Source organism: Capra hircus, chromosome 4 (genome assembly GCF_001704415.2).
Source record: "Capra hircus breed San Clemente chromosome 4, ASM170441v1, whole genome shotgun sequence".
Taxonomy (NCBI): domain Eukaryota; kingdom Metazoa; phylum Chordata; class Mammalia; order Artiodactyla; family Bovidae; genus Capra; species Capra hircus.
Genome location: NC_030811.1, coordinates 19,471,577 through 19,498,841, shown reverse-complemented (window position 1 = coordinate 19,498,841; position 27,265 = coordinate 19,471,577). Strand labels below are relative to the sequence as shown.

General features: G+C 39.3%; 1 protein-coding gene across 2 annotated transcripts in view; it reads right to left on the bottom strand.

The window, feature by feature from the left end:
- PTN (pleiotrophin) overlaps positions 1 to 27,265 on the bottom strand; it is a 106,284-nt gene that overhangs the window by 20,686 nt on the left and 58,333 nt on the right. For both annotated transcript variants that reach the window (XM_005679510.3, XM_005679509.3), the window contains exons 2-4: positions 6,348 to 6,463; positions 5,053 to 5,226; positions 2,347 to 2,508 (exon numbers count right to left, since the gene is read on the bottom strand). In XM_005679510.3, coding sequence (XP_005679567.1) covers positions 2,347 to 2,508; positions 5,053 to 5,226; positions 6,348 to 6,462 — 451 coding nt within the window. In that variant the 5' untranslated portion in view covers position 6,463. The remainder of the gene's footprint in view (positions 1 to 2,346; positions 2,509 to 5,052; positions 5,227 to 6,347; positions 6,464 to 27,265) is intronic.

The following is a 27,265-nucleotide window of genomic DNA, read 5'->3' as shown; positions in this document are numbered from 1 at the left end:
TGTGAATTTTACTCTCAATTTTGGCTGATACTGAAATCTCCTAAAAACCATTTTAATTTTTCAAAACTACTGATGCTGATTTAGTTGGTCTGGGTTATACCCGGGCACTGGGCTCTTTATAAGTTCCCACAGAAAATTGTGTGTGCAGCCCAGGCTGAGAACCAGTTGATTGGAACATGGAGACATCTTCAATCCCTTCTCTTTTCCACTCTATATTTATGCTGAAGATTTTGGTTCTCTGACTGGATTAAAAATCAACTAATTTGAAAACTGTATCTCTTAGTTCTTCCAGTCTGTGGACTCTCTCACTGAATAGACGAGGTGTGGGATTTTCATTAGATTTCTGTGTCACTGTTTCCAGAAGAGTGATATTTGTACAGTTGGCAGACAAACTCAGTGAAATGACCCTAGCCCCATGTTATGCCTTTCAAATACACACTATAACCAGCAGACGTTTCCATGACCTGAGGAGAGTGGCCTGAATCCCAGATATGCACCTGCAGGTCCAGCCTCCATCAGTCTGACCAGCCTCCATCAGACTAAAGAGTGAGGCCTATGAAAGGGGTCCTTCCTGCCCATCAGCAGCAAGCCAGTCAATCCTCCTCAGTTTCTGAGGATATTTTTTCTGATTTTAATTTATTATGGACTTTTAATGTTCAGTTTCCTGAATTTTTCCTTATACTTAATCTAGCCAATACGAATTTTCATATCCATTTTAGAGTCCATTTAAATGAGCAAAGACCAAAGAGATATTTTAAGATAGAGTTCACTGAGGCCCATCATATTCATTTGCTAGGGCTACCATATACCAGATCACAGAGTGCATGGCATAACAACAGGAGCTTCTTTTCTCACAGTTCTAGAGGCCAGAAATGCAAGATCATGGTGTCAGCAAAGATGATTTCTTCTGAGGTCTCACTCATCAGCTTGTAGATGGCTGTCTTCTCCCTATGTCTTCACCTTGTCTTTCTTGCGTGTCTGTCTGTGTCCTAATCTCCTTATATACTGCTGCTGCTGCTGCTGCTGCTGCTAAGTCGCCTCAGTAGTGTCCGACTCTGTGCGACCCCATAGATGGCAGCCCACTAGGCTCCGCCGTCCCTGGGATTCTCCAGGCAAGAACACTGGAGTGGGTTGCCATTTCCTTTTCCAATGCATGAAAGTGAAAAGTGAAAGTCAAGTCACTCAGTCGTGTCTGACTCCTAGCGACCCCATGGACTGCAGCCTACCAGGCTCCTCTGTCCACGGGATTTGCCAGGCAAGGGTACTGGAGTGGGTTGCCATTGCCTTCTCCCCTTATATACTAGTCATATTGGATTAGGACCCATCCTTATGACTTCATTTAACTTTAATTTCTTCTTTAAAGACCCCATCTCCAGACACAGTCACATTTGGAAAGACTGAGGGTTAGGATTCAATATTTGAATTTGAGGGGATATAACTCATCCATACAACCATGAAATAGAAGATTTTAATACCTTCTTGTCTCCCCTCAGCTGGGATTCTATTGTATGAAACCATGGCCATGATATTTAGTTTGGTTTATTTTCTCTAGCATGAGAGCTGACTTTCTGGGAATGAATCGAAAGATAGCTCTACATAATTTTGGAATTCCATGATAAGCTAATCTAACTAAAAAAAATTAGAAATACAGAACTTACCAAGTTAGGTAGTAGAAAAAGGAAAAATATAAAATAATGTAACTGATTTCATGAGAACTATATACATTGATTATCTAGGAGAGTTGATTTTGAATTTTCAGCCTTTTGATCTTCCTAAGTGTGTTCATACTTGTCAGGATGTGGTCCTGATTTAGGGCTGAGACTGTTAAGTCACCATTGTTGTTGTCATTGCTGTTTTAATCACTAAGTCTTATCTGACTCTTTGGCAAAGCTGTGGACTGTAGCCCACCAGGCTCCTCTGTCTAAAGGATTTCCCAGGCAAGAATACTGGAGTGGGTAGCCATTTCCCTCTCCAGGGGATCTTCCCGACCCAGGGATCAAGCCTGTGTCTCCTGCATTAGCAGGCGGATTCTTTACCACTGAGCCACCAGGGAAGCCAAGTAAGTCACCATATAACTGTCTTAATTTGCCTGTCTTGCTAAGTTGTTTGTTTCTGCAAGGAGACTATTCCTATACCCTCATCAGCACAGAGGACTGCAATCTGAACTCCTCAATTGCCTGCTGCTGAAAAGTACTGGTGTGGTGCTCAGTATACGGACTTTTTCCAATCCCTTTCTTAAGGTGATTCACCCAAGATTTCCTTGTGGAAAATTTGCACATCTGAAGATCCTGCCTGAGCCCTTCAGTCCATTCAGATTAAAATTATGGTTCAAAGACAGGAACCTACCTTGAGGTTTGGACTTGGTCAGCTTGCCACAGGGCTTGGAGATGGTGACTGTCTTCTGGCAGTCAGCATTGTGGAGGGCTCGCTTCAGGCTCCCAGTTCGGGTCTTCAGAGCCGTGTTCAGATCACATTCTCCCCAGGCCTGGAACTGGTATTTGCACTCCGCTGGAGGCAGGGTAGGACCAAACAGAAATCTCTGAGTTCCTCTTGGGGTACCATGAAAACAGACACTTTTGCTTTCCATTTTCTATAGTGAGGCAATTGTTGGTACACATGCAGTTGTGAAAAATAATACAGTGAGATCCCGTATACTCTACACCCAGTTTCCCTCTATGGTGATATCCTGCATAGCTATAGCACCACCAGGAACTTGCCATGGACACAGGCCAGAGAATTTATTTATTCAATGGAGAAGGAAATGGCAACCCACTCCAGTATTCTCGCCTGGAGAATCCCATGGGCCAAGGAGCCTGGTGGGCTGCCATCCATGGGGTCGCAAAGAGTCGGACACGACTGAGCGACTAACACACACACAGTTTCACACGCTCTCATTTGTGTATATGGTATGTGGACACTGACTTCTGTGTGACTTTATCACATGTATAGATAAGAGTGAACACCCCCCCATCAATAACATTCAAACAACTTCTAACACAAAGGTCCCTTAGGTGATCCTTTTATAGTCATAGCTCAGCATCCTTCTTCCTCTCCTACCTCCTTGCTGTGCTTTTCTTAGTCAGTCTATCTGACTTTTTGTGACCCCATGGACTGTAGCCTGCTAGGCTCCTCTGTCCATAGGGATTCTCCAGGAAAGAATGCTGGGGTGGGTAGCCCATCCCTTGGCCAGGGGATCTTCCCAACCGACCCAGGAATCGAACCAGGGTCTCCTGCATTGCAGGTGGATTCTTTACCAGCTGAGCTACCAGGGAAGCCCTTCCTACCTCCTGAACTCTTAGTAGTTACTAATCTGTTCTCTGCCTCTATAACTGTGTCATTTTAAGAACGCTATATAAATGCAATCATATAGTATGTAATGTTTTGAGACTGGCTTTTTCACTCGGCAACATTTCCTGGAGGTCCATCCAACTGTATGAATCAATAGTCTGTTCCTTCCATTGCCGAGGAGCACTCCGTGGTATGCATGTACCCCAGTTTGTTTAACCGTTCACCAGCTGAAGGATATCTGGGTTGTTTCCAGGTTTTGGCTATAACAACTCAATCTGCTATACAAATTCATGTATAAATTTTTATAGGAACATAAGTTTCCATTTCTCTAGGATAAATGCCTAAGAGTGAAATCACTGCATTGTATAGTAAACACAAGTTTCATTTTGTGAAACACTGCCATGCTCTTTTCCAGCGTGGCTCTCGGTTCTGTATTCCCATCACCAGTGTGCATGATCTAGTTTCTCCTGTGTCCTTGCTAGCACTTGATGTTATTTCTGACTTTAGCCATTCTTACAGGTGTGTAGTATATAGTGATGCCTCATTGGTTTTCATTTTTATTTTCATCATGGAGAAAAGATGCTGAACATCTTTTCACATGTTTGTTTGCCTCCTAGGTATCCTCTTCAGTAAAATGATTGTTTATGTCTTTTGCCCAATTTCTAATTGGATTGCTAGTTTTGAAAGCTCTTTATATATTCTAGACATTTATATATATAAGACCTTTAAAACACATTTTTAAGACATTTTATGTATAGATCTTTAGAGTAGTTATATACAATTTAAGATCAAACATATCTGAATTTCACCATGCCTTTATAGAATTTACCTCCACTTATGTAAAGTTATAACCCCAAAGGTTATAGAGAATGAAAAAGATGTAGTGTACGTATCCATTACCCTTCTCCACTGTCCAGTAGGCCAAAACACATTTCTGTAAACCAGTGAGAATACTTGGGGCATTGTGTCCCACTATGGCAAGAAAGACAAGTCTAGAATGTGGGGAAAAAAAAAAAAAACAGGCAATTTTGGTGTTCAATGGTGGGTTTAGGGTCAAAAGTGTTGAAAGATTCCTTCTCAGATTGGGAGATGAGGTCTACATGAAACTGGCAATAGTCACTGAGCTAAAATCTATGAACAGTGGCTCAGAGCAGTCCATCTGGGTTTGGTGAGTAAAGAGCTATGAACCAGTGTGGCAAGTGGGGAGGGAGCAAGAGAAAGAGAGAAGGCCCAGAAGTAACAGAGAGAGACAGAGAGGGATCTGGAGAAGGAGGAGACTAAATAAGAAAAGAGGAAGGGAAGATAAAAGGATCTAGAAACAGAAGGAAAGAACACACTGTTAAGAGGGACCGAGGGCCTATTTTCTGTCCCTGCTGCTAAGGCAGTGGTCTCAGTCAGGGACTACTCTGACCCTCTGTCCCCACCCTGAAAGGAAACGTGAAGCAACATCTGGATACTTGCAGCTGTCACAGTTGCTGAGGTGGGGAGTGCCACCAGAAACTAGTGGGTAAAAGTCAGGACTGAAGCTAAATATCCTATGCACAGAGCAGCCCTCCCTCCAGGACAAGAAAACTATCTGGTTCCAGATTCTAGCAGCACGCAAAACAAGGGACCCGAGGTTGGGCGAGATGCCAGGTTATCTTGTATTTGATAAAATAAACTTGTTAAAATAGAGTCAACCTCAAAAAGATACCCGATGGAAGGATGCAAGAATTATCTCAGGGTGGAAGATTAAATCAAGAGGACAGTAAGGGTGGGACTCACCGCCAAATTGCTTTTTCCAGTTGCAGGGGATCTTACATCTCTGGGTCTTCATGGTTTGTTTACACTCAGCTCCGGTACGGGTGCCCTCACGGGTGCCCAGCCCACAGTCCCCACTGGTGGGTACACACACACTCCACTGCCATTCTCCACAGTCAGACTTCTTCACCTTCTTTTCTGAAAGGGAAGAAGGAAAAATTATCAACGCTCAGAAAACTCTTTAACTCCTGGATAAAACCAAGTTCATTCCTGAGCTCCTTAATTGCATGGTCTGTAATTTTAGCTCTCTCTTCAGTGTCTAGGACAGAGTAGGAACTCAGTAAGTATTAGCTGAATGAATGATTGAATCAACCAATGACCAGGAGAAGACAGAAAGAAAACTAAGAAGCTGGAACTAATATTGATTTAATTCTTACTATGTGCCAGGGACTGCGCTAAGTGGTTTACTGACACACCTCCTTTTGGAAGCAAATGTTGCTGAAAAACAAAAGATGATCAAAGTCAAGTTAAATCTAAAAAATAGGAAAATAGTCTATGAAAATTAATGGTTGTCAGATTAGTCATTCCAATGTATGTCAATGCTTCTTTTTCTGTTTTATAGATGGAGTGGTGGTTGTGGTTTAGTCACTAAGTTGTGTCCGACTCTTGCACCCTCACAGGCCTGCCAGGCTCCTGTCTATGGGATTCTCCAGGCAAGAATACTGGAGTGGGTTGCCATTTCCTTCTCCATGGGATCTTCTTGACCCAGGGATCAAAACCAGGTCTCCTGTATTGCAGGCAGATTCTTTACCAACTGAGCTATGAGGGAAGCCCATAGATGGAGTAACATAAACTAAATGTGGTAGACCACAGACGTAACAGACTCTCAGCTCCACAGCCAACTTATGACATTGCAAGTGACATGGAAAAGGTGCTTTATTCCTGCTAAGATTCAGTTTCCTCCTTTGTTCATGAGATAAAACAAAATTTGCTTCCAGGACTCTTTTCGAAGAAGAATATCAACATAAATTAAGAATTTGATTGCCAACCAATTTAATAATTATTAAATTATTAATAATAATTATTATTATTTCAATTAATAGTTAATGGTCACCATCTGTATTTCAGGACTTAGAGTGGGGGGATGGGATGAGAGGGGATATCACTTAGGTGTTCCTCTGAATACCTGGAAGAAAGGAAAGTGGGAAGAAAGGGAAAGAAGGAAAAAAGAGGGGGAAGGAAGGAGAAAAGACAAAAAAGCAAGTAGCTGGATTAGATAGACATTAATGAAGACTCTTGTTCATAACCATATTGCTCACCTGGTTTCTCTTTCTTTCCTGCTTCAGCGGTGTCCACAGCTGCCAAGATGAAAATAAATGCCAAGAAGGCAGCTGCAAATTTTCGACGTTGCTGCAGGTACTGTGGAGTCTGCATTCTAAGAATAAACAGAGAAATGGAGAAGGTGGTGTCAACCTAAGTCAAAGAAAGCTCGCTGAACTTCTTGATGAAGGACTCTAGTTTCCATTTCTGAAATATCAGATTTTAGGAAGATTTATATCATTTATATGGAGCAGAGGTCAATCTTTTCTCCAACAGCCACTGAAGTAAGTGCTCTTCTGCAATCAGGCATGTATTCACTGATAAAGTACAACAGTCCTTCACATAAGACTTCACACAACCATTTGCTAAGTATGACTCAAGGGCAATGGAAGCAAAAGAATTTTGATGGTATGCATTGGAACAGACTCCTACAGTAAGTCCTACTGATAGTGACACTTGGTAATGACAATGACTGTAGTTATCCTTATAACTCCTGATGATTCCTAAAAACAACCATGATGTTTTTGTCCATGCATATAATGTGAGTGGACACATGAATAGATTAGCTGTGCAAGTATATGTTTGCTGTTATCTTCAGATGCATCCATAATGATCAATACCTCTCATTTTGTTTTATCATTTCCATGATCACGATTGTCTTATCATCATAGTTGTGTTATTCATTGATCCACTGAAAAGTGAAGCCCAAAACAGAAGTAGAGCTAACATACCTTCAATATACAGCAAAAACACTTCTAAACTCAAATGTACTGAAAATCCTCTAAATTCTAGAATGGAGTAAAGGGTTTACATTTACTCATAATTTGAAATCTCCACATTTGATATCAATAAAAAAATATCCCAGGACAGCATTAGCAAGACTGCCCTAGAACTTGAAGTCACTTGTGACAGCATCGTGTCAACATGATCGCCTTGCCAAGCATACTGGGGAAGGCGCCAGGACAAGTGCCAGGACAGCCCACTTCTTGAAGCTATACCAAGTCATTGGCTGCAGTAACTCACCTGGTAGTCATTGGTCTCCATCTAGTATGTTCCTGATATTTTATACTTCATATAAAAATGATAGTAATGGCATTGGCTCATGAACTCAGAATTTTTCTTCCAGAAGTATAGACTGTTTACATGATTTTACATTCTCATGAATGTAAACAATAAAACTTCACATATATAAGGGACTAAGATCACTCTGTTCTGTAATTTCCTTTCCTCATTCAAGCCTATCTATAAAATGATATCCTTGTCAGTGAATTTTTCTCCCTTTCTGTAACACTGGAAATGCCTATTTTACTGCTTTTTAATTAATGACTTTGGATTCCATTATCTGGATGAATATTTCATATTCATCAGTTAAAGTTAATATTTTGATCATTTGGTCCTTTCCCTGAATCATAAGTCCTAATTAGCAACTCAGCATCTCCATCACTTTCTAAAATCTAAAATTACATGCTTTTACTTTCTCTAAATGTGTGTGTGTATATATATATATATATTTTTTAGAAAGTGAAGAAGACCTGAAGAGCCTCTTGATGAAAGTGAAAGAGGAGAGTGAAAAAGTTGACATAAAGCTCAACATTCAGAAAATGAAGATCATGGGATCCGGTACCATCACTTCATAGCAAATAGATGGGGAAACAGTGGAAACAGTGGCATACTTTATTTTGGGGGGCTCCAAAATCACTGCAGATGGTGACTGCAGCCATGAAATTAAAAGGCGCTTACTCCTTGGAAGAAAAGTTATGACCAACCTAGATAGCATATTAAAAAGCAGAGATATTACTTTGCCAACAAATGTCCATCTAGTCAAGGCTATGGTTTTTCCAGTAGTTATGTATGGATGTGATAGTTGGACTATAAATAAAACTGAGTCCGAATTGATGCTTTTGAACTGCGGTGTTGGAGAAGAGTCCCTTGGACTGCAAGGATATCCAACCAGTCATTCCTAAAGGAAGTCAGTCCTGAATATTCATTGGAAGGACTGATGCTGAAGCTGAAACTCCAATACTTTGGCCACCTGATGCGAAGAGCCAGCTCATTGGAAAAGACCCTGATGCTGGGAAAGATTGAAGGCAGGAGGAAAAGGGGACGGCAGAGGATGAGATGGTTGGATGGCATCACTGACTCAAAGGACATGAGTTTGAGTAAACTCTGGGAGTTCATGGACAGGGAGGCATGGTGTGCTATAGTCCATGGGGTTGCAAAGAGTTGGACATGACTGAGTGACTGAACTGAACTGAATTGAATGTAAATTTTTATGATTATACATCACTGATGATCAAACAGACAAGTTATTTCTGATTATGACACTTGTCCTATGACTTTCGTTGGACATGAATTATCTGAGAAGTGAGTCTAGATACATTGGTTGGCGAGTCCTCTCAGAGCTGAGTACCCTGGTGCATCTACACAATACATTTAATACATGTCCACAAGCACCTATAATTATGAGATGTAGCAATGGCACCCCACTCCAGTACTCTTGCCTGGAAAATCCCATGGATGGAGGAGCCTGGTGGGCTGCAGTCCATGGGGTCGCTAAGAGTCGAACATGACTGAGCAACCTCACTTTCACTTTTCACTTTCATGCCTTGGAGAAGGAAATGGCAACTCACTCCAGTATTCTTGCCTGGAGACTCCCAGGGATGGGGGAGCCTGGTGGGCTGCCGTCTATGGGGTCGCACAGAGTCGGACACGACTGAAGCGACTTAGCAGCAGCAACATGAACCTAAGTGAAGGTCTTCTGGTGTTTTCTCCAAAGGCAGTCCAAGAACATACTCTCAGTGACTAACCACTTTGGAGGCTGAAACTTCTCATTTGAATCTTCTTAGAGGGTAAGTTAACTTTCAAGTTTTAATGGATTTCTTTGTATGTTGTAATACACCTTTTTGTTTCATAATTACCTATGAATACTTGAATTAGATTATTGTGTTGTTGTTCAGTCTCTAACTTGTACCCTACTCTTTGTGACCCCGTGGTCTGCTGTGTACCAGGCTTTGCTGTCCTTCATTATCTCCCAGAGTTTGCTCAAACTCATGTCCTTTGAGTCACTGATGCCATCCAACCATCTCATCCTCTGCTGTCCCCTTCTCCTCCTGCCTTCATTCTTTCCCAGCATCAAGGTATTTTCCAATGAGTTGGCTCTCCACATCAGGTGGCCAAAGTACTGGAGCTTCAGCTTCAGCATCAGTCCTTCCAATGAATATTCAGGGTCGATTTCCTTTAGAATTGACTGGTTGGATCTTCTCGCAGTCCAAGGGACTCTCAAGAGTCTTCTCCAGCACCCCAGTTCAAAAACATCAATTCTTCGGCACTCAGCCTTCTTTACAGTCCAGCTTTCACATACATACATGATACTGGAAAAACCATAGCTTTGACTATATGGACCTTTGTTGGCAAAGCGATGTCTCTGCTTTTTAATGTGCTGCCTAGGTTTGTCATAGCTTTTCTTTCAAAGAGCAAGTGTCATTTAATTTCATGAGTGCAGTCACCATCTGCAGTAATTTTGGAACCCCAAAAAATAAAATTGGTCACTGCTCCCACTTTTTCCCATCTATTTGCTATGAAGTGATGGGGCCAGATGCCATGATCTTGGTTTTTTGAATGCTGAGTTTTAAGCCAGATTTTTCACTCTCCTCTTTCACTGTCATCAAGAGGTTCTTTAGTTAAAATGGATTCAAGGTTGCTGGGAGAAATATCAACAGCCTCAGATATGCAGATGATACCACTCTAATGGCAGGAAAGTGAGAATTCAGAAATTTCCACTGTGAGAGCACAGCTATTGAGAGAATTTTCTGACCAAGCAAAAGAGTGATGCTTGAAGAGCCACGTATCATACACAGCGGAAAGAGAGGTCACTGAGAAAACATGGACACTTCGCAGAAATAGAACCCTTTCAGAAATCACACACACACACAGAGTTATTAATAGAAAGATACTATTGCTGGCTATTTTAGCCTCAGCATTTCTAGTCTGACATTGCTAACCTTACTTTTATAATTATTTTCAAAAAGCTTTCTCTCAATCAAGTGCAATTCACTTAATTTCAAGGGAAAAATCCCAGAGGCCAGAATTTTCTGAACAAATGTTCAAACATCGTCTATTAAACAGGGATCGTAATAGAATCATCTATTAAACAGGGATCTTACCTGTAGTGGTAGCAGAGAGGAAGACAGGAGAGAGGAACTGGGATGAGAGTTAGAGTTAATAGAATAAGGTAAACTCTGTTTATATTGTTTCCCTTTTGAATTCAGAAAAATTTGGAATCTTAATTAGTGGGCAAATGGTTAATTTCAGCTTTTAGATGTTCTAAAGAAAATGCACACCATGCCATATGTACAGGGAAAATGTGTAACATTTGTGATCAGCAATAGGTTTGAGTTTTCAACTTATCTTTTCCCCTTCCTCCTGTTTTGCCAGCCATTCTGCTTAAGCCTCTGTTTTGGTAGCTTTAGATTCTTCTGGGTAGAGCAAAGGAAACAATTATTTTTAAAAAGAGAGTAAAGGAGTTTAGGAAAGAGATGAGTCAAATTATTGAAAAAAAAAAAGTAGCATGCAGTGTTAAGAACTTGAGTAACTGAATGTGTGTGGATAAGAGTTTCCCTTGCTTGTGGTAATTGTTGGTTGTTTATTTGTCCTTAGCATCAAACAAAGGCAGAAGTATCTCCATATGGTGTATCCCTGCCGCTCTTCAACACACGGTAGATGAGCACAGAGGCAAGAACACTGACTAAGGAAGCGGTCAGGGTCGGGACTTACTTTTCGAATGGAGGGAACTAAAACAATGGCAGAATAAGGCTTGCTAAGTCAGCTCAGTTCTTTTGAATAATTTTCTTATTTTCACTCCTTCTACTGCCAACTTTTGCTGTCCTTACTCTGACAGATTTAATTTCATGGGGCTTAACAGTTAACTAGAAGACTACCCTAGATGCCTGGTATCTCGAAATTACTGTTGCATTATCTCAATCACTACTAAGTATGAATGAAGCTCAAGAATGAAACGAAATCAGTTAAAGAAACCAACGAGGGAGGAAAGTGTTAATAGATTAAATCCTGGTCATTTCTATAGAAAAATCACTGGTGAGAAGGAAAAGTATTAGTATTTTAATAGGATCTAAAATTTTAAAGATGACTAACATCTGGTGTAAACATAAGACAAGGATGCTGGAATCTGTCTCTTGTGATTTGTTTTGAATGACTAATATAGGATTTAGAGGCAGAAGCTTTGGTTTAAACTTCAGCTCTACTGTATAATTTTTGGAATGTTCATGGGCAAATCACAACCATTTAAACTCCTGTTTTGACATCTACAAAGTGGGTGTGATTATAATAACTTGAGAGGTTTGTTGTGAAAATGCAGGATGCAAACTCAGAGCTAACATAGAATATCAAGAAATATTTGTTGTGGAAACTAAGTTGTAGACATAGAGCTGACCCAGATTATCAAGAAATATATTATTAGTTGCTGAATAAAGTTAGTTCACCCCTACACTCATATTACTTATTAAAAGGAAGTACTTCTATTTATTAAGAAATAATGAGCGTGATACTTTTAGCTGTCTAATCTTATCTAAAATCAAAGGATAAAAATTTAAAAAAAAACAGAGATATGATTTAATTAATGCCAACTAAAGACTTTTCAGCTTTATTAGGATACAAATTTGTTCAGGCTTTTGACTTCTTAAAAGGTTAAAATAAACTCAAGGACCTTTACCCCTAGTATTTCTTTGGAGTTCACTAAAGTGTAGAGGCTCCATGTTGAGAACTAATGAAACTGTTATGCAATTTAACATGTATAAAATGAAAAAAAATATAACTTTGCGACTGCATATTATACCTCTTGTGTGGTGAAACTATTCTATTGCCCTCCTTTTATTCAAATACCTGAGATAGGGCCCCAGCACAAAGTAGCCACTTAGTAAATTTTTTGCTAGCAAAAAAATATAGCTAAAACATGGCATCGAATAGAGGAATTAGTATTCATGCTAAAATGATGCTTCAGCTCTTTGTCTATGCCATGTCAATAAGATTCACTGAAAAAACTGAGCTAGAAACAACCAGAATCTAAAGCAGTTTCATACATACAAGGGCAGTCTATGAACAATTTGTAATACATCAAATATTACACATCACCAAACCTTTCTAGATATTTTGCGATCTATACTTCTAAAGCTCTGCAAAATAGTAATTCTTTTTCCTTTTTATAGGCCACTTTTATTTTCATTAACCCTTTTTCAAGTCATAATCCTCGAATTGATTTATTTTCAAATGGTTGATCATTGCCTTAGATTTCTAAAGTCTCATATAAATAACCATTATGTTTACAATGGAATCTTTTGCTAAACCAGCCTTTCACTTTGACCTTGTTAAGCTGCCTTATTTAAACACTAAGCCTTGAAAAGAATGTGTCCCAAGCATGCGTGTTCATGACCTCAGATACACTCTACTCACAGCCCATAAATGAATTCAACCGTGTTCCATCTTTGATTTTAAGTAAGTACATATCAATCAGATTGATAGTATGGCATTTGTTTAATTTTGTATAACACAATAAAAATGGGTAGCTTTCAGGCTGAACTATTTTCACAGCATAATGGCACCTGCTGGAGAAATGTGATATTTTAGGACATTTTCTTTGGGTATTTATTCAACGATTTTTAGGGTACCTACTGAGGGCTGGATGTCAACTAGGCATAAGAACATGATAAAAGAATATGATTCAGCCCTCCCCCGAAAGAATTCTGTGTAACTGGGAAAAAACGTGAGAAATGAGTGACATGATTCACTATCAATATTCAGTATCATGAGGCACTGTTACACACGGTGCTATTTGAGTGCCTAGGCCCAAGTGATAATCTTGCCCAGCAAGGGTGAGTGAGGTAGAGGACTGTGGTATATTTTATCAGATTAAAAAAAAATAGTTGAAGTCTTCTAAATAAAGAAATGAGGGAAGGAAGGGAACTTCAGGCAAAAGGGATCAAATAAATGAATGTGTGGAGACGATGTATATAATATATTCAGTGACAGAATGTGATTAGAATAGAGTATACAGTACCAACTACCAGTGGGTGGACCTCAAAAGGAGGAGAGGAAATGAGTTAATCGTGAAAATTGTGAGGGAGAAACTGCTCAGGAAAAGAGAGGCAAGGGGAAGTCAGGGAGAGAGGAATGCTGTATGCTGTGCTAAGTCACTTCAGCCGTGTCCAACTCTTTGTGACCCCATGGACTGCAGCCCACCAAGTTCTTCTGGCCATGGGATTCTCCAGGCAAGAATACCGGAGTGGATTGCCATGCCCTTCTCCAAGGGATCGTCCCGACTCAGGGATGAAACCCTCCTCTGTTATGTCTCCTGCATTGGCAGGTTGGCTCTTTATCACTAGGGCCATCTGGGAAGCCTGCATGCTGTATAAACATAACTAAAACCCTAAGTTACCACGAAAGGGGCAGCCACCATACTCAACCGTTCATCTCGATATCCTTTATGTAGTGTGTTTGTTTCTCTTTTGGCTTCCTTATTATTTTTGTTTACCCATGTTGTGGATGTTCTATGTACTTTGGTTCATTTTGAGATATTTATTACCAAAGTACTTATAATGCTTATAGTACTTGGGAGTCAGGGACAAGCTCCAAGACTCAAAAACTTCACACACACACACATTTAAAAATCTCTTCTGATTTTCATTAGAAAAATAAAGTTGGGCTAAACAATGATTTTTAGAGAACTGGTGTTTCCAGGGAGAGGTCAAGAGCTGCTGCCAGGCATGAAAGAAACCTGAGATGGTATTGAGAGTCACACTGTATCTCCCACCCTTATCTCAGCTTCACCTGCAGCAACTTCTCTTTCACAACTTTCCTTGTAAGGTTTCATTTATCAAGAAAGAAAAATGTATCTACTTTTTAAAATCTGATACTACTATTTGTTCTTTTTTTTAATTAATTTTATTTATTTTTGGCTTCACACGGGCTTTCTCTTGTTGCAGTGCACAGGTTTCTCATTGCAGTGGCGTCTCTCTTGCAGAGCACAGGCTCTAGGGTGCGTGGGCTTCAGTCATTGCCGTGCACGGGTTTACTTGCCCTGCAGCACGTGGAATCTTCCTGGACCAGTGATCAAACCCACGTCCCCTGCACTGGCAGCTTCTCAACCACTGGACCACCAGGGAAATCCAGAAAAAATGCATTTAAGAGTCACTGGTCTGGCCATTCTTAAGGTCAGTAGGGGATATGATATTATAAAACAATATTTTTTTCAAAAGTAGAAATGTGAAAATGTCTCAAGTAGTTAACATGAAATATATTTGCGTATGCAAAATGCTTTGTTTTGGGTAGCAAAAACAGGAACTTTACAAGTGTATATTTTAACTATCCCGTACTTTAATGTTTGACATGATTATGTCTTCTTATCAAGGATCAAACACAGTATAATAAGTATGACTACAATTATGAGGAAAATAAGACAGTAAATCATGAGGCATTAAAAACTAATTTTTTAATATATGGAAAAAGAAGAGGATTTGGAGTCAGCCAGAATTCTTCCATATAAGCTTTGTCACTTATATCTGTGATGTGAACAAAGCAGTCACTCCCTTTTATTCTCAATATCCTCTGTGGTAGAGAAATTTAAAGTTTTATCATGCAGACTCCTAGTGTTTTTAAAGATTACAATGAGATAACAGATATGAAATACCTGGCATCTTGACAGGCACATGTTAGGTTCTCCATCAGTAGCTCCATCAAGAGCTACCCCTGTAGCTCTTAGAGGAAGAAAGTGAGCGGTGGAGGCCCCCAGAAGTAGGTTCATAAAGAGGGTGGCAATACCTCCTTTTAAAGTAGTTTGAATTTTGATAAGAAAATGAATTTTCTGGAACGAAAAGCATTTTGGATGGAAGAAACATAATCCCTGATGACTCAGCAGTAAAGAATTCACTTGTAATTCAGGGGACGGCTTGATCCCTGGGTTGGGAAGATCCCCTGTCGAAGGAAATGGCAACCCACTCCAGTATTCTTGCCTGGAAAATCCCATGGATGAGGAGACTGGAGGGCTACAGTCCATGGAGTCACAAAAAGCTGGACACAACTGAGCAACTAGACAACATTGGGTAAATGGAAGAAATTTTAAGGTGAGAAATCAAGAGACTAATTTGAAGTAAATAGTTTGGTTTGGTGGTAAAAGAAGAAAGTGTGATATTGAAAATTTGGAGCCATAGCAGGTAGATCGTTGAAATCACAATCATTATCAGTGAATATTCAGTGACCACACACTATGTGAAAAATAATAGGCTAGGCATAGATATAAATTATATTTGATCTCACAGACTCTCCAAATGACAAATGCTTTATGGAGCCAAAGACACACTAAGAGTTATATGCCATATTTTGTGGTGGAAGATATAAAAATGTTGCAACTAAAACAAACATATTTTTGATGAAAGAAATGTCTAATATTCTTGCTAAGATTTCTTCTGCAAAGTTTAAAGAGTATCAATTTTAAGCAGTAAAAATCAAAAGAAAGCTGTAGGTACTGGCAAACAATTCGTTTCTCAAAGCAAGAGTCAATAGTGTTAACAAATCATGGATAAATGCCCCATGTTGACTGAAGACACAGTCCATGCTCCTTCAGACTAGCTCAGTAAGAAACACTTTTTTAAAAATATGTGGATCTTAACATCAAATGAAAACATCAACTACTGAGTTCAAATGGCATCTCGTTAATAACAAGTAGCTTTATTTGTTGAGATGAAGTGACCCAATCAAAAATATAATTAACAAAACAGCATGCAAATTTTGATGTTCGCTAACATACTGCTCGAAGGACATGAGTTTGAGCAAGCTCCGGGAGTTGGTGATGGACAAGGAGGTCTGTGTACTGTAATCCATGGGGTCATAAAAAGTTGGACACGACTGAGTGACTTAACTGAACTGAACATTCTGCTAAGCATTAGGAGAGTATTTCACATCATTTTGTATTTTGGTTGGGGGGGGGCACTAAAGAATAAATATTTTATGGCTGTGTGGGGCAGAGACTCAGCAGAAGAGCCATCAGGATCAATTCAGAGAAGTCCTACCTCTGCCACCAAGGTCAGACAAGGAATGAAAACGGCACACCTGGCAAGTGAGACTTTCTTTTTTCTTTTTTTTTGATAATTTTGAAAAGGGATCTAAATTTGTTGATTGGTCTGTTGCAGACTAAACTTGGACCAGAAAAGGAACTGAGTATTACTTTTACACCACAAAGAAATCACAGAAAATCTCAACCAGTAAATCTTGAATGTATCTGAGAGACTGTATCAGGTCTCTTAATTTGATACCTAGAATTACCAAAGAACCCTCCAGAAACAGGTTTCTTTGGGGGTAATTCAATGGACAATAAATGAACTCTGTAATGTTACAGGATACCAGATCAATATACTAATACCAATTACATAACTATATATATGTAAAATATTTACCCGTCAAAGGATTTCTATCTAGAATGCATAGAGAACATTTACAAATCAGTAATAAGAAAACCCATAAAAATATGAGCAAAAGAACTGCACACTTTCAAAGAAGATACACAAATGGCAAATGCGCACATCAGAAAATGTCCAACATTATCAGGAAACCTCCATGTGATACTACTACATAGCCACTCAACTGACTGAAAGTTAAAGAATAACCATACCAAATGTTAGCAAAGATATACAGGAACTTTAACTTTCATTATCTGTTGGCTGAAACCACTTTGAAAATCATCTTTATAGGTGTGATGGGGAAAATTCAATTCTATTGTTTTAAGGATTTTTTACTTACATAAAATGGTGTAATATTCATTTTAAATAGGAAGTTATATGTCAGAGATACATATGACAATTCCTAATGCAACCTCTAAAAGAAATAATTTAAAGAGTAATAATTTAAAAATTTATAATGCAATGTAAAATAAGGTTTGATTAACCCGAAACAATCAGGTAAGGAGGGACAAAGGAATAAAGAACAAATGGGATAAAAAGAAATAGCAACAAAGTATATGCAAATCAACACATATGAATAATTGCATTAAATATAAACAGACAAAATATATTAAAAACACAATGTCAAGTAAAGAAACAAGCAATACTGAACTGCATGCTATCTATAAAAGATATATTTTAAGTGTATATATATATATATATTTTTTTTAAGTTGAAAGCAAACCAATCATAAAAAAATTCTAGTGTGGCTATAGTAGTGTTAGTCAATGTAGATGTCAAGACAGGAAGAATTAACAAAACAGAGACATTTTATAATTAGAAAAGTATCTATTAATCAAGAAGACATAATACCAAGAGGGTTTACATTTAATAAAATCTCAAAAAGACATGAATTACTCAGAACTGGAAAAAAGAAATAGACCAATCCAGAATCAAAGTCTAAGGTTTTTGTTATTCTGTTCTTAATTTGTGCCCGACTCTTTGCAACCCCATGGACTGTAGCATGCCAGGCATCCCTATCCTTCAATATCTCCTGGAGTTTGCTCAAATTCATGTCCATTGAGTCAGTGATGCTATCTAACCATCTCATTCTCTGCTGCCCTCCAACTCAATGGACATGACTTTGAGCAAACTCCAGGAGATAGTGAAGGATAATTGGTATACATAGAAAAAAATTCAGTATGAATGAACTTGATAACAAAACCTAACAAGGACATTACAAGAAACCTCCTAATGACCATACACTCCTAATGAACATAAACATAAAAACATTTCTAAAATATTAGTAAATAAAATCCAGTAAATATAAAACAAAAGCTAGTTAATCATAACTAGTGGTGTTTCTTCCAAGATGCAAGGCTGTTTTAACAGCCAACATATTCACTGCATTGGCAGAATTACAAGAATAATGGAGAAAAATCATGGGGTTAGCTCAATAGATGCCATAAAAAACCTGAATCAAATCCAATACTATTTCCTGATAAAATAATGATGTACTATAATTAAAAATTGCTATAATAGCTTTGTTCTTCTTTTCAATTGGCATAAAAAAGTTACCTGGTTATGTTCAAAGACTTTAAGGAAAGCTATCAGAGGAGACTAATTTTGAATTTAGTTTCAAATAATATTTTAGGTTAGAGAAAGAAGAACGTCCCGGCAAAGGCCTGCAGGTTTGAATAAGTGTGATATAGTCTAGGAATCAATGATTAATTAAAAATTGCTCAAGCACCACTGAGAAAATTTGAGAAACAGAAAAGAAACTAAGAGATGGAAGAGACTAATCTTGTTGTTTCTTGATTGTCATATGTAAGGGTCACATGAGAAATGCAATGATATTTTACTTTAGAAAATATGGAGCTACGAAGACTTTGGAGTGAAGGAGGACCATGGCCAGCTGTGAATCTGAGAGAGTGCTCAGCAATAGGCTAGCAGAGTGAATGGGGGATGGTGAACCTGGACTCAGGAAGGCTTAGAGAAGGCCAGTTCACATAATCCAGGTGAGACACAGAGAAGACTTAAACTGTGGCATTAGAGAGGGGATTGAGAGAAGAAAAAGTAAAGTGGCTATTTTCTACTTTACTAGAAAGATTCTACTAGATTGGCTACTGTGAATAATGTTCTGATGACCATGATAGTTCATTGAGATCTGAAGTTTGATTCTTCTGGATAAACGTCATATGACAGTTCTATTTTTAATTTTTCTACTAGCCAATTTTTCTGCTTTACTAGAAAAAAGTAAAAAGAGAAAAGAGAAAAAGTTATTTAAGGGGTAAAATGTGTTGGACTTATCACACTGATTGAACGTACAACTTATGTAAGGAGAAAGAAGGAGAAATCTAGGACATTTCTCAGTTTCTAATCTTTAATCCAGAAATAGCTGCCAACATAGAGAATATGGTTTTCAACAGTTTCCCAAGTAATACACATGATGATCTATGCTAAGGACAGTAGATTCTCAGCAACTGACATGTATTAAATGTCAGAATATATATAAAAATATTTATATACAATATAGTTTATGAAATATATATTAATATATTAATACTCAGACATCTGAATGTTTAGGTTCTTCTAATATCCTTACTTTTCAGATCATTTAAAAAAAAATTGCTTAAAGACACTTAATGACTAAGGTTAAGGAAAGGTAGTAAAGATTTGTTTGGACATGTTGAGTCTGAGGTACCAGTAGGACATTTGAGTTGAACGAGATAGAAGTTATCAGTCTGGAAGAAGAGTTCTGATCTAGAGTTGGAAATTAAAGTGAAGTCAGCATATGCTATCTGAACAAGTAGGGAGACTTGGGACTTCCCAAAGAGACCATGAGTGAGAAGACAGAGAGTAAGAACTGAGGATGTGCATAAGACGTGAGAATTCTGATGCTTACACAAGTTGGGGGAGGGACTTCCCTGGCGGTCAAGTGGTTAAGACTCGGTGCTTTCACTGCAGGGGGCATGGGTTTGATCCCTGGTCAGGGAACTAAGATCCCACAAGCCTGGCGGTGTGGTCAATTTTTTTTTTTTTTAAGTGAATTGGGAGTAGCAACTGAGGAGTAAGAGGCAAGCAAAGCAAGCTGAATCATGGAAACCAAGCAAATAGGAAGTTCTTAACATGGTATGTTTTCGTGAAATTGCGAAGCTAAAAAAAAACCAAATAGCTGTTTCTGAACCAATCATTAAATTAACATTGCTTTAGAGACCGTTTCTTGGCCAGTGAGTATCTGTGTGATTTAGCTCAGCATTATGTTACAAGAGCCTAATAAATATTCAATCTGACATAATGAAAGGCTCTGAGAAGTGCCGCAGTGTAATGGCAAAGACTGTCCAAGAGTCAAAGGGCCAAGGTGCCTGCTCAGGGAATGCCATGACTCACAAGGGCCGGGAAGACAATGACTCCTGTCAGAAAGAGAATCCCATGGGACTCCTTCGGGTAATTTGGATTACAGAAAGGAATCTTTTACTCATTAACGAAGAAGACATCACCTCACTGCTCTTGGTTGTGATTCCAAGTGTGCTAGGCACTCAATACTTTGTGTTTTTATAAAGCTCTAAGCCTCTCTTCTGAACCCCTTACTACCCAAAGCACCACTCTGAGACCAGTAGCACCAGCAGCACCTGGGAGCTTCTTAGAAATCCAGACTAGGTCCCCACTCAGACCTGCTGAACTAGAATATTCATTCTAACAAGGTCAAGATCCCTAGGTGATATTGAAAATTTCATAAACACTTCTAAACCATAATATCTTGAGGAATCAAAATTTAAATATTTGCTAATTATTTGATTACTTATTTAAATTATTTATGGCCCAATTTCTTCCAATAATTTTAAGGTAGCTTTTAAAAAATATACAATCTCGAAGGATTACAAAAGAAAAACAAACAAAAAGGCAAAGGAAAAATAGAGTAGGGAAATACAGTAGCCATCATGGATTAAAGGGTTTGCTCTGTGCTAAAAGTTTTATCTTTTATCCTCCCAACAACATTAGAAATGAGTCAGCATTAGTCCAGTTCTGCAGGTGAGTAATACAGAAATTAGAGAATCTAGATAACTTGCCCAAGATCACAAAGTGTTAGAAGTCAAGTGTTTAAGTCAACTTCAATTTTTAAAAAAACAACATTTGAACCTAGATCACCCAAAACCAAATTAAATCTATGTTCTTAACCACAAAGTTGAATAGAGAGGGTAGAATAAAAAATGCCTGTCGTGTACTCTTATATGTTGTTGTTCAGCCGCTCAGTCATGTCCAACTCTTTGTGACCTCATGGACTGCAGCATGCCAGACTTTCCTGTCCTTCACCATCTCCCAAAGCTTGTCCAAACTCATGTCCACTGAGTCAGTGATGCCATCCAACCATCTCATCCTCTGTTGTCCTCTTCTCCTCCTGCCTTCAATCTTTCCCAGCATCAAAGTTTTTTCTAATGAGTCACCTCTTTGCCTCAGGTGGCCAAAGTATGGGAGCTTCAGTTTCAGCATCATTCCTTCCAATGAATATTCAGGATTGGTGTTTTTTTTTAAGATTGACTGATTTGATCTCCTTGCATTCCAAGGGACTCTCAAAAGTCTTCCCCAATACCACAGTTCAAAAGCATCAATTCTTCAGTGCTCAGCCTTCTTTATTGTCCAACTCATATACTTACTAATAATTTATTGATACATGGCTTTACACTTTCTAGAAACTGATGTAGAAAGAAAATACAAGAACCACATCCATATTTAATTCTCTGCCCATCAGAATGCTATTTGTACAGTACAGGAGGAGTTATGTGCATGCTCAGACACTTGTCATGTCCAACTCTTTGCAACCCTGTGGACTGTAGCCCACCAGGCTCTTCTGTCCATGGGATTCTCCTGGCAGGAATACTGGAGTCGGTTGCCATGCCCTCCTCCAGGGGATCTTCCCTACCCCAGGACTGAACCCACATCTCTTGCATTGCAGGTGGATTCTTTGCTCACTGAGCCACCTGGGAAACCCTAGAGGAGCTATAGATCCCTGTAGAAATGTGAATTATGTAAAACCTCTACATTTTCTCACTTTGCAGGAGTTCTTGAACATACTTAGTAACATTCTAAAAATGAATGCTGCTGCTGCTGGTAAGTTGCTTCAGTCGTGTCCAACTCTGTGCCACCCCATAGACGGCAGCCTACCAGGCTCTGCCATCTATGGGGATTCTCCCTGGGATTCTCCAAGCAAGAGCACTGGAGTGGATTACCATTGCCTTCTCCAATGCATGAAATTGAAAAGTAAAAGTGAAGTCGCTCAGTCGTGTCCGACTCTTCGTGACCCCATGAACTACAGCCTACCAGGCTCCTCCATCCATGGGACTGACTTGAAGGCAAATAATTTCCAAAAGCAAAATTACAAATATTAATAATTTCACCCCCAAATGTGTGTATGGAGATAGATGGATAGATAGATCGATCGATAGAAAGATCTCTGTAGAGAGATACAAATACAGACACATCTTTCACAAAGACACTAGAAACCTTTGTCCTCGGTGTAGGTACCAAAGGAGATGGAGCTGAATGGCTTCAGGAATCGTAGTTTTCTCTTCTCTCTGTAGTTTAGGTCCTATGCTAGGTTAGGATAGAACAGGAAGATCAAACAGCCTGATGGTTATCTTCTCTACATACCCTCCCTCAATCCATGAGTGATGTAAAATCCCTTCCTACACAGTTCCCACACTGGTGGAAGTGTCCAAATGGGTACTAAGCCAGTTAAAGGTAAAGATATGGTGTGTGTTTTCTTGGTTTAGCTTGCAAAGGCTGGGTTATTAATGCCTGGTTCCATACCAGGAACAAAGCGCTGGAATAATCAAACAATTGCCCAGGAAGCCATCTGGATTGAAGTTAGTCTCTCCCTCAAGAACGGAAGAGCTGAAACTTGCCAGCTTTGATTTGCACGCCTTTCAGCTACTATTTCCAGCCAATTCAGTTCATACAACTCTAGCTTTCATTTAGAGCTGAGCTCATTGACTAAAAAAATAAAGAAGAATGGGGGAAAAAAAGAAATCAAGGAAAGGCTTAATTGATTATGCAGAGTGTTGCTTTGGGAAAGAGGAAAATCTTGTTAGAAGCCTGGCAAACTCACTTCATTAGGGACCTAGTGACATCTTCCAAAACGAGAACATTACATCAGGTCAGTTTACAACAGCAAGAGACTCTGCAGCTTAGTTGGGATACCTCCTCCCCATTCACTCTGTCTGCCTCATTCTTTGCATTCTCCATCATATTTTATCAATGGTGAAAAGTTCGCTACTAAAAAATATGCTGAAAGAGATGTAACATTGGAAACTAGAAACATTAAAATCAAGGATTGTGATTCTGCTCACTCACCTTGTCCTCTAAAAGCCCACTTTCCGTTCCTGCTTACATGGTTATTTTCACCTCATTCCAACATCCTCCCCCCTCACACACATGGCATCCTCCACTCAATCTTCCTTCATCCGACGATTCACTGAAAGTGCTGTTGGTAAAGGAATGTGGGCCTGAGTACCAGATTGTATGTGGCTGCATGAGAATCAGTTGCTTCCTGTCCCTTCAGAGATCCTGTGAAGTCGTTCAGAGATCCTGTGAAGTCCTTCAGAGATCCCGTGAAGTCCTTCTGCGCGGTTTCCATGTCCAAGAAGGAAGCTGATGATTTTTCTCTCCCCCCTTTTTCGGAAGCATCAGATGCCCCATTTACTGAATTCCCTCCTTTCTAGAAATAATCAGCCTGAGGGCCAAAACTACCATCGGAATTTATAAAAGAGTAACAAGATCAAAATGGTTCCTTCACGCCAAATAAACCTTATTTAGTTGTGTGAGAAAGTGGCAAACCATAGTGATCTGATGGCCATAGAGTAGCTCAGTTTCAGGAAATTCTGACACGTATTTGGAAAACACACCTCTTGAGTAAGACAGTGAAGTTCCAGTCAGACAATAACACTGTGAGGTGGATACAACGTGAGATGGTTCTACCACCGAGTACTTATATAGAAAGGGAAAAAAAAAATCTAAAATCAGTCATTTAATCTCTGTCTCAAAAAGCAAGAAAAAAGTTCAAATTAAATACAGGTAGGAAAGTAACAAGTACATTTCTATTTTTAAGAAGCTCAAATAGAAAGCTCTTCCTTATACGAGCTGGAGTCTATCCACTGTAAATTTCATTTAACTTTTCTCAGAGGTAAATGAGCTGATTTCTTGACAACTCTTACATAGACAATAAGAGACAAAGTTAGCACTGATTATAGTTATGTCTAACATCACGATGACAGCAGGGAGCAACACAAATAGATTATTACCTTGCAGTTTCAAGTTTTGACTAAATTTAAAGTAGTTGCTAACCAAAGCATGAGCTTCCCAGTAAAAAATCCCCCTAAAATGCTGGAGACACAGGAGACGTAGGTTTGATCCCTGGGTTGGGAAGATCCCCTGGAAGAGGACATGGCAACCCTCCACTCCAGTATTCTTGCCTGGAAAATCCTATGCATAGAGAAGCCTGGTGGGCTACAGTCTATAAGGGTTGCAAAGAGCTGAATGTGTCTGAAGCAACGGAGCACTAACCTAGGTCATATTATTTAAGCCATACAATAACATCTTGCTTTATTGGCAAATAAATCCAGCCATTTTATGTATCTAAAACCTGTGTTCTATGTACTTTTTGATCTCTATACTTAGTAATTATGTAGGTACTTGGCACATATTTACTGAATGAATGAATAAAATTTAAAACTGACCAGCCAAACCCAATGAAACAGCATCACAGGGTTGATACCCTTAGGAGATACATCATTATCTTTTGAATTTTATATATAATTCTGCAGGTTTGGCTATCTGTTTTTCAAGTCTGTGGTTAATTAGAAGAAAGATAATAAATGCTGCCTCTAAGTATATCATTATCAGCATAAAGACACAGGAAAATATGGGGAAATTGTTTAAAAACTCAAAGGCACATATGAGTCATTTGGATTGAGTCAAGTAGTCCCCCCAGCAACTCAGTTTTCCCTGACTGGAGCCCCCAGATGTCATAGTATTGACATCTGCTAGAGAGCTAAGATCATTAGTGACTGAGTGACTTGCACTTTATGATTATACAGTGGAGGTGATGAACAGAAGATTCGAGGGATTCGATCTGGCAAACAGAGTGCCTGAGGAACTATGGACAGAGATTGGTACATTGTATAGGAGGCAGTCACCAAAACCATCTCAAAGAAAAAAAAATGCAAGAAGTCTAAGTGGTTATCTGAGGAGGCTTTACAATAATTGAGGAAAGCAGGAGTGAAAGGCAAGAGAGAAAGGGAAAGATATACCCAACTGAATGCAGAGTTCCAGAGAATTGCAAGGAGAGATAAGAAGTCCTTCTTAAGTGAACAAAGTAAGAAACAGGAAAACAACAGAATGGGAAAGACTGGAGATCTCTTCAAGAAAATTGGAGATACCAAGGGAACACATGCAAGGATGGGCATGACGAAAAACAGAAACAGTAAGGACCTAACAGAAGCAGAAGATATTAAGAAGAAGTGGCAAGAAGATGACGAACTATACAAAAAAGGTCTTAATGACCTGGATAACCACAATACTGTGGTCACTCACCTATAGCCAGATATCCTGGAGTATGAAGTCAAGTTGGCCTTAGGAAGCATTACTACAAACAAAACTAGTGGAGGTGAGCTATTTGAAATACTGTTGATGCTGTTAAAGCGCTGCACTGAATATGTCAGCAAATTTGGAAAACTTTAGCGGCCACACAACTGAAAAAGGTCAGTTTTCATCCAATCCCTAAAAAGGACAATGCCAAAAAATTTTCAAACTACCATACAATTGTACTCATTCCACATGTTAGTAAAGTTATGCTCAAAGTCCTTCAAGCTAGGCTTCAACAGTACATGAATTGAGAACTTCCAGAACCAGAGATCAAACTGACAACATTCGTTGGACCATGGAAAAAGCAAAGGAGATCCAGAAAAACAACTGCTTTATTGACTACTGTAAAGCCTTTGGCTGTGTGGATCACAACAAACTGTGGAAAATTCTTAAAGAGATGGGAATACCAGAACACCGTACTCGTATTCTAAGAAATCTGAATGAGGGGCAAGAAGCAACATTTAGAACTGGACATGGAATAACTGATTGGTTCAAAATTGGGAAAGGAGTACGTCAAGGCTGTATATTGTCACCCTGCTTATTTAACTTATATGCAGAGTACATCATGCCAAATGCCAGACTGGATGAATTCCAAGCTAGAACCAAGACTGCTGGAAGAAATATCAACAACCTCAGATATGCAGATGATACCACTCTAATGAAAAGTGAAAAGGAACTAAAGTGCCTCTTGATGAGGGTGAAAGAGGAGAGTGAAAAAGCTGGCTTAAAACTCAGCATTCAGAAAACTAAGATCATGGCATCTGGTTCCATCATTTCATGGCAAATAAAAGGGGAAAAAAGTAAAGCAGTGACAGATTTTATTTTCTAGGGCTCCAAAATCACTGCAGTCAGTTGACTGCAGTCATGAAATTAAAAGACATTTGCTCCTTGGAATTGAAGTGAAGTGAAAGTCGCTCATTTGTGACCGACTGGACTATACGGTCCATGGCATTTTCTAGGCCAGAATATTGGAGTGAGTAGCCTTTCCCTTCTCCAGGAGATCTTCCCAACCCAGGGACTGAACCCAGGTCTCCCATATTGCAGTCGGATTCTTTACCAGCTGAATCAAAAGGGAAGCCCAAGAATATTGGAATGGGTAGCCTATCCTTTCTCCAGCAGATTTTCCCGACTGAGGGATGGAACCGGGGCCTCCTGCATTGCAGGCGGATTCTTTGCCAACTGATCTATGAGGGAAGCCTGCTTCTTGGAAGGAAAGCTATGACTAACCTATTTATTGTTATTGTTCAGTCACTAAGTTATGACCTACTCTTTGCGACCCCATGGACTGCGGCACCCAGGTTCCTCTGTCCTCCACTATCTCCCGGAGTTTGCTCAAACTCGTGTCCTTTGAGTTGGTGATGCCATCCAGTCATCTCGTCCTCTGTCACCCTCTTCTCCTCCTGCCCTCAATCTTTCCCAGCATCAGGGTCTTTTCCAATGAGTCAGCTCTTTGCATCAGGTGGCCAAAATACTGAAGCTTCAGCTTCAGTCCTGCCAATGAATATTCAGGACTGATTTCCTTTGGAATTGACTGGTTTGATCTCCTTACAGTCCGAGGGACTCTCAAGCATGTTCTCCAGCACCACAATCAGAAAGCATCAGTTCTTCAGGCCTCAGCCTTCTTTATGGTCCAACTCTCACATCTGAAAAACCATGACTTTGATTATATGAACCTTTGTTGGCAACATGATGTCTCTGCTTTTTAATATGCTGTGTAGATTTGTAATAGCTAGAGAGCATATTAAAAAGCAGAGACATCACGTTGCCAACAAATGTCCAGGAGACAGTGCAGGTCAGAGGAGCCTGGAGTGTTGCAATTCATGGGGTTGCAAAGA